This window comes from Sander lucioperca, chromosome 24 (genome assembly GCF_008315115.2).
Source record: "Sander lucioperca isolate FBNREF2018 chromosome 24, SLUC_FBN_1.2, whole genome shotgun sequence".
NCBI classification, from domain to species: domain Eukaryota; kingdom Metazoa; phylum Chordata; class Actinopteri; order Perciformes; family Percidae; genus Sander; species Sander lucioperca.
This window is the reverse complement of record NC_050196.1, coordinates 2,896,290-2,904,729: the sequence shown is the minus strand read 5'-3', so window position 1 is coordinate 2,904,729 and position 8,440 is coordinate 2,896,290. Positions and strand designations below refer to the sequence as shown.

The 8,440-nt window shown below is 42.8% G+C and overlaps 1 protein-coding gene across 1 annotated transcript; it reads right to left on the bottom strand.

The window, feature by feature from the left end:
• Window positions 1-771: 771 nt before the first annotated feature.
• Window positions 772-7,965, bottom strand: LOC116040344 (trace amine-associated receptor 7a-like). Its single transcript, XM_035998812.1, has 3 exons — window positions 7,728-7,965; window positions 6,945-7,368; window positions 772-1,602 (listed from the first exon to the last, which is right to left on the bottom strand). The coding sequence occupies exons 1-3, from the start codon at window positions 7,892-7,894 to the stop codon at window positions 1,192-1,194; spliced, it is 1,002 nt and encodes a 333-aa protein (XP_035854705.1). The 5' UTR covers window positions 7,895-7,965; the 3' UTR covers window positions 772-1,191.
• Window positions 7,966-8,440: the final 475 nt, after the last annotated feature.

Below are 8,440 nucleotides of genomic sequence, written 5' to 3'. Positions count from 1 at the left end.
CACACCGTAAAATTATGGGTTTTTTTTTTGTCTTTTTACATAAAATTCAATGTAATTTGACTTTCAAGACCGTTAAGCAATGGAATTATCCTGTTAAACAACTATATTATCTCATTATATCAATTTACAGACTAAAACCTTAATTTAATGGGTTTTTTTTTAAATAAAAGTATTTTTCTGTATTTTTCTGGCATTAACACTTAATGTAGAAAAAACGGAAAAAATCCGTAAAATTATACAGTGAATTCCAGTGAAATAACTTTTTTTTTTTACAGTGTAGTTCTGTTTTTGTTCTGGAGTTTTCAACATGTCATTATTATCTCTTCAATACATCAGTGTGAAAAATCGATAAAAAGACACAATATTACATTGTGAATATTGTTTATCATATGTCACTTTACAACAAATCACTATGCTATGTAACAAATGAATGACAATAATTCTGATCATTTTTCTAAAAAAAACTGATTTTAAATTGCAACCGATTACACTATACATAATTTGTGAAACGTTCTCTGTCCTATGATTACATGTTTCTCTGGAAATGTGACTGCAATGATCTGATGAACTGGAGATAATCCTGTTTTTTAAAATAATCTGTTGTTTAACAAGCAAAAGAGACTTCATAGTGTCATAAAGACAATAAATGTTATAAAGGGATTACAGTTCACAGCTGATGTTTTTCTATACTTGATGGGGAAGTGTGGCTGTTCAGGGGCATCTTTTCTACGTCAAACAGGAGCCAGGCAGGCCTGTACTTTCTGTTTGCAACTAAATGGACAAATATTACTTGGATGATGCTTTAAACAAACATAGTGACATGACTACAAAGCTTTAGTAGCTCTTTTGTTGTGTTGGGTTGAAATGTTTCCTATCACAAAGAAAAAAAGGTTCCCTAGGAAAAAAAAGATATGTGTCATACATGTGTGAATTTAATGGGTGTTTTATAGGAACAGTATATGGTGCTTATGACTCTTTCTTTAAATGCAGCAGCATCAGAGCAAAACAAATACACAACAAACAGAAGCTGAAGCACAGGCCTTTCAATTGTTGTTCATACACAATTTAGACTTGAAGACAGGAAAACATATCTTCACTTTCTCTATTTGATATTTGACTCACTGAACAGCAGGAACATATTCATTCATTTATCCTTAGACCAAGTCTGATCTCAGTCTCTCTACAGCCTCTCTACATCATGTTGGTCTCACAGGAGCCAGGCTGCAGTATCTGAAGAGTAACAATGAGTTTAACTGCTTTTCTAAACCAGGGGTAAAACAAGGCATAGATCACAGGGTTTAGACAAGAGTTACAATAGAACACAAAGAGAACATAGGATGCAGATGAAGCATTGACCAAGTTGTCACCTACAAGAGAGACCAAGTAATATGGGCAGAAACATAGTAGGAACACAACTACAAGAACACCAAGATTCCTGGCTGCTTTCAGCTCTGATTTCTTTGCCTTTGGAGTCACTGAAAGCTGGAGTGTGACAGCTGTAATGTGAGAGCGCATGGCACGAGCCTGAGACACAGCCACGGCAAATACTCTCAGATACAGAGCTATGATGAGAATAACTGGAACAATAAAGTTCAAAACAAGCTCAACAGTCAATTCAATTCAATTCAATTTTATTTATAGTATCAAATCATAACAAGAGATATCTCGAGACACTTTACAGATAGAGTAGGTCTAGACCAAACTCTGTACTTTACGAAGCCCCAACTATTACAGTGGTTGCCTCAAGAGCAAGCATTAGCAGTAGCTATAGCGACAGTGGCAAGGAAAAACTCCCTTTTTTTGTTAGGAAGAAACCTCGGACAGACCCAGACTCTTGGTAGGCGGTGTCTGACGGCACCAGTTGGGGGAGTGGTGAATGGTGGCAATAATAGTCATAATAAAGATAGTGAAGCAGTGATCACAATGGTAGTCATAGTAGTTCATGTCATAGTAGGGCACAGCAGGGCGTTACGGGGTGTAGTGTGGCACAGCAGCCTGGGTGGACGCGGTTGGACGCAGCAGGACGCAGTCGGACACTGCGGGGAAACGCAGAGCGTAGCAGGGTGTAGTAAGTCCATAGCGTCAGCTGCACCCAGGACCCCGGTGTAGGTGCCACCCAATTCCAAGGCGATGTTCTGGGTGAAGAAGAAACAAAGGGACTCCGGGGAGAAAACTCCCCAGAGCTAGGTTAGTAACAGGCATTTCTGGGACTAAGATGCACACAAAAGGAGACAAGTGAAAAGAGAGAAGAGGGAGCGGCTCATTGTGTCCTTGGAAGGAGCTTCCCACAGCAGTCTAGAGTTATAATAGTATAACTAAGAGAGGCAGGCTAAAGAGAGGGGCCCTGGACCGGGCTCGTACTCTCCCCTGCCGGAACGGGCTTGTACTTCCTGCCTCCCTCTACTCTACTCTACTATGCTGCAACTCCTCACTCCCTAACTATAAGCTTTATCAAAGATGATGGTTTTCAGTTTATTCTTAAATGTGGCGACGGTGTCTGCCCCCCGAACCCAAGTTGGGAGCTGGTTCCACAGGAGAGGGGCCTGGTAGCTGAAGGCTCTGGCTCCCATTCTACTTTTAGAGACTCTAGGAACCACAAGTAGCTCTGAGTTCTGGGAGCGCAGTGCTCTAGTGGGACAATAAGGTACTAAAAGCTCTTCTATGTATGATGGTGCTTGACCATTTAGTGCTTTGTAGGTCAGGAGAAGGATTTTAAATTCAATCCTGGATTTTACAGGAAGCCAATGCAGAGAAGCTAATACAGGAGAAATGTGATCTCTTTTGTTAGTTCTTGTCAGAACACGTGCTGCAGCATTCTGGATCAGCTGGAGGGTCTTGAGGGACTTATTTGAGCAGCCTGATAGTAAAGAATTACAGTAGTCCAGCCGGGAAGTTACGAATGCATGGACTAGTTTTTCAGCATCGTTTTGAGACAGGATGTTCCTGATTTTGGCAATGTTACGAAGATGGAAAAAGGCTGTTCTTGAGGTTTGTTTTAAGTGGGCGTTAAAGGATAGATCCTGGTCAAAAATGACTCCTAGATTTCTGACAGTAGTGCTGGAGGCCAGGGCAATACCATCTAGGGTAGCTATATATTTAGATAATGAAGTTCGGTGGTGCTTGGGTCCCAGCACAATAACTTCCGTTTTGTTTGAGTTCAACATCAGAAAATTGTGGGTCATCCAGGATTTTATATCTTTAATGCACGCTTGAAGTTTAGCTAACTGACCGCTTTCGTCTGGCTTGATTGACAGATATAATTGGGTGTCGTCTGCGTAACAGTGAAAGTTAATTGAGTGTTTCCTAATAATATTGCCTAGAGGAAGCATATATAAAGAGAATAGAATTGGTCCAAGCACTGAGCCTTGAGGAACGCCATGGCTAACTTTAGCGTATTTGGATGGTTTATCGTTAATATTAACAAATTGGGATCGCTCAGAAAAATAGGACTTAAACCAGCTTAGTGCGATTCCTTTAATGCCAACTAAATGTTCCAGTCTCTGTAAGAGGATGGTATGGTCAACAGTGTCGAATGCAGCACTAAGATCTAATAAGACAAGTACGGAGACAAGTCCTTTGTCAGCAGCAGTTAGAAGGTCGTTAGTGATTTTCACCAGTGCCGTCTCTGTGCTATGATGCATTCTAAATCCTGACTGAAAGTCTTCAAATAGACTATTTCTATGCAGAAAGTCACACAATTGATTAGCGACTACCTTCTCAAGGATTTGGAGAGAAACGGGAGGTTAGATATAGGTCTATAGTTGGCTAAGACCTCAGGGTCGAGGGTGGGTTTTTTCAGAATAGGTTTTATCACAGCTACTTTAAAAGACTGCGGTACGTGACCCGTTAATAAGGACATATTGATCGTATCTAGTAATGTGGTGTTGACCACGGGTAGTGCTTCTTTAAGTAGCTTCGTTGGAATGGGGTCTAAGAGACAGGTAGTTGGCTTAGCTGAAGAGACCCTTAACATTAATTGTTGGAGGTCTAAAGGATAAAAGCCGTCTAAATAAGTATCAGGTCTTATCGTTCTCTCTAGCCCTCCTGCGCCCAATGGTGAGTCGTTGGAAGCTGTGGGCAGAAGGTGATGAATTTTTTCTCTAATTGTTATAATTTTATCATTAAAAAAGGTCATGAAGTCATCACTGCTCAGAGCTATAGGAATAGATGGCTCAATAGAGCTGTGACTATCTGTCAGCCTGGCTACAGTGCTGAAAAGAAACCTTGGGTTGTTCTTATTTTCTTCTATTAGTGTTGAGTAATAGTCTGATCTGGCATTTCTGAGGGCCCTCCTATAATTTTTTAGACTATCTTGCCAATCCACACGAGATTCTTCCAGTTTGGTGGAACGCCATTTACTTTCAAGTTTTCGTGAGATTTGTTTTAATTTGCGAGTTTGGGAGTTATACCAAGGTGCTAGTTTCCTTTCCTTCATCATCTTCTTTTTGAGAGGAGCAACCGAGTCTAAAGTAGTCCGTAGGCAGGCCGTAGCAGCGTCTACAAAGTTATCAAGTTGGGAGGGACTAGAGTTAACATAACAGTCCTCTGTTATATTAAGGCATGACATTGAGTTAAGTGCTGTTGGAATAGCTTCCTTAAATTTAGCTATAGCACTGTCAGATAAGCATCTAGTGTAGAAACTTTTATTTAATTTCGTATAGTCTGGTAGTAGGAATTCGAAAGTTATTAAAAAATGGTCTGATAATAAAGGATTCTGCGGAAATACTATTAAATCGTCAATTTTGATGCCATATTCTAGCACAAGGTCGAGGGTGTGGTTAAAACAGTGCGTGGCCTTATGCACCCTCTGACTGAAACCAATAGAATCTAGCAGTGAATTGAAAGCAGTACTAAGGCTATTGCTCTCAATGTCCACATGGATATTAAAATCACCTACAATAAGTACTTTGTCTGATTGAAGGACTATGCATGATAAAAACTCTGAGAATTCAGATAAAAACTCAGAATATGGACCTGGTGCTCGGTAAACAACAACGAATATAATTGGCTGTACTGTTTTCCATGTTGGGTGTTGAAGATTAAGAACAAGGCTTTCAAACGAGTTATAATTTAGTTTAGGTTTAGGATTAATTAACAGGCTCGAGTCAAATATGGCTGCAACTCCCCCTCCTCGGCCTGAGCCTCGTGGAATTTGGGTATTATTATGACTGGGAGGAGTGGCTTCGTTTAAACTAACATATTCGTCATGGCCCAGCCAGGTTTCGGTGAGGCAGAATAAGTCAATGTGGTTATCTGATATCAATTCGTTTACCAATAATGCTTTCGATGACAGAGATCTAATATTTAATAGTCCACATTTGATTTTCCTATTCTGTTCTATCGTTGCAGTGGTTGTTTTAATTCCAATTAGGTTGTTTAGTATAGCACCTCTTTTGTTAGCGTTTGGTTTAAACGGTCTCAGTCGGGGGACAGACACGGTGGTTATGGGATTATGAATGGGTGATTGCTCTGAAGGGAGCACAGAGGGGCGTATAGCGCTGTATCTCTGATTATTGACTTTGGGAGAGTGTGTCTGGTCAGTGTGCTTGTGGGAGTGTTTACGGGATGTAAACAGTCAATCAGAGGTCTGGGTATGCACGGCGTGGTGCAAATTTCCACGTAGCATCTGGCTTCCGCGTGTATTGGGATGAATCCCATCCCTGCTGAACAGGGAGCCACGTTCCCAAAACAGATTGAAGTTGTCAATAAAACCTATCCTGTGAATACTGCATGTGAGCTGGAGCCAGGTGTTAAGGGAGAGTAGTCTGCTAAAGAGGCCTGATCCGCGACCTAGAGATGGAAGTGGGCCCGAAATAAAAACCGACTTCCCAGTGCTTTTTAAAGCCTCAATGAGAGTGGTAAAGTCTCGCCTTGTGCGCTCACACTCCTGAATCCGAGTGGACATGTCGTTATGTCCACAATGGACCACGATGCGTTTGATAGAGGTCGGAAATGAGGGTATCAGGTCCATAACTTTAGCCAGGATGTCTGCAACTTTGGCTCCGGGAAAACAGTGTGTGACAGCATTATGAAACCGTAGGTCTCTAGTGATGGAGTCCCCAATAATTACTGTGGTTAGGGGGAAGAGCGGACGAGGAGTGGGGGGGGTGTGGGTAGCCGGTGACGGGAGCAAAACAGTCAGTGTCGGTTTCAGATGGACAAGGAAAAGAAGAGGAAGAATGCTTACCGTTCGGTTGTGGAGATTGTTTTTGAGGAACGTTGTCATTTGGCCGATCCAGGCAGTGTAGGCCACCGGACCGTCTGACTACCGCATCCCTCAGAAGCTTTCGCCGCGCGGTAGCAATCGTCTTCCGTGACGACGGCTGGTCAGTCTGCTTTGAAGCGGGGCGAGCCCGGTGAGCCGCACTGGCCACCACCGGCTCCGACTCCGACAAAGCATTGAAGCGGTTGGAGAGGCTGAGGGCAGGAGGCGATGGAGCCCTACCCGAGGCTCTCTTTCGGCCGCAAACCACCTCAGTCCAGGGTGGCTTGATAACCGGTGTCGAGCAGGACGATGGGCGTGGGCAGGCAGCTGGGTCCCATGGCGCGGTATCCTGGAAGGCCGCCGAGAGAGATGAGATCCGGAGCGACTGATTATGAGCCACGTCCAAGCAGGCGGTTAACAAAGCATCTTTGGTTTTTAAGTCCTCGGAAAGCCGACGAACATCTTCCCTGAGGTCAGCAATTTCTTTGTTTGTATTATTGAACAACGAGGAAATCCTGAGGGGGAGTGGGGACTCGCCAGGTGTAGAGGTTGCCATGAAGCTAGCGTTAGTTTAGCCGGTAGGCCTAGTCTTGATAAATTAGCGTGAGGCTAATACTTACTTACACGTAAAAATGTATCTTTGGTTTTAAAAACACTTTATTAGTATAATAAAAACTAGGCGATAGAGCCGACTGTTAGGTAGGAGGTTGAAGGCAGCTGCCGGCTGCCTCGTCCCCGCCGACTGCTGTCGCTTGTGGAAGTCAGTCCCTGAGTTATTTGTAATGACAAACACACATTCTCCATAGCAGGATTTATAACTCCCTGGTTGAGTCGGGAGATCTTTTAAATAGAGAAAGCTGTAGGAGACAGAATAGAGCCAACACAGACAAACACAGAGTTTAACTCTCCCCCCGGTGACTTTAGTGGTGTAATGCAGAGGGTCACAAATAGCCACATAACGGTCAACTGATATGAGCACTATGTCACCAATTGAGGCAGAGGGAATGATGCCTGAAAGAATAATATAGGTAGCACACACAAAGTCACCAAAAAACCAGCAGGATGTTTTTCGGGGAACTTCTACAGGCATCAGCACGAGGCCCACTAGAAGGTCTGAGACAGCCAGAGAGAGGAGGAGGATGTTGGTGGGTGTGTGGAGCTGCCTGGAGGGAAAGAGAAAAGGACCATTAAACCAACAAGAGTGACAAAACAACCTAAACCAGTATTCAAATTGAAAATAAAAATCCACGAGTTTGAATATTTTCCAATCCAACACATCAGTAGTTACCATATGTTTAAGTGTAGACAGTTAAAATTACATGGTTGACGTCACATTGGACAGAAACAATGCTTAACATTGGTAAGAGAGTGGACATGAACAACAGTCTCTGGTATCAAAGTCAGACATTTGGAGCAACATTATTCAGTACTAGCTAAAAGACAATTATTCTAAATGTACAGCAGCTGTTCACATTTGTAAGTTATAAATCCTGTAGAGAGAAGCTGAGAAGCTAATATCTGCCTGAAGTGGGAGATAGACATGATGATGAGCAGGTTGAGAGCTACAGTGATCAGAGAGATGGAGTACAGCATAATGGTAACTGTTTCAGGCCAAGGAGACAAGGGCTTCCTGCAGGAGGTGTTTGGGAACTGTGGAAAGCAGAGCTGGGCTCCGTCCTCAACCTCCATCTGCAGAGATCTGCAGATAGCTGCAGCTCTGGCAGCTTTCTGAACTAACCTGAGTCATGTAACTGAATTATCTCTCTCACATTCTCTTCATCCCCTCCTCCCTCTCAGTCCCTGTTGGACTCTGATGCTCCTCCTCCCTCACTCTGCACATCCCACCATCATCTTCATCATTTTCTCTGTAACCCTGCCTTTCTCACTGTCTCTGTACCCAATCTCTCTTTTCTCATTTTCTACCCTTGTTTCCTTTCTTTTCTCCTATTATTAATAACAGTAGTCTTGCATTGCCAGCTCTATCTCTACAGCCCTGTGGACTAAGGTCTGGCTACACCACAGATGCATTCTGAGATAGGAGAAATTTCTTTAACCCAATCACAATTGACTCGAGAGGTGCTAAGCTCTATATGGAGAGATGGTGGCTCTGCAAAAATAGTCTCGTGAAGGAAATTGTTTTGGTGAAACATTTGCACCTGGCAAATGAAAACGCCACATACAATAATAAATGACGTTAACTCACACAATACAGTAATGTGAGCTATTTAAGTTAGC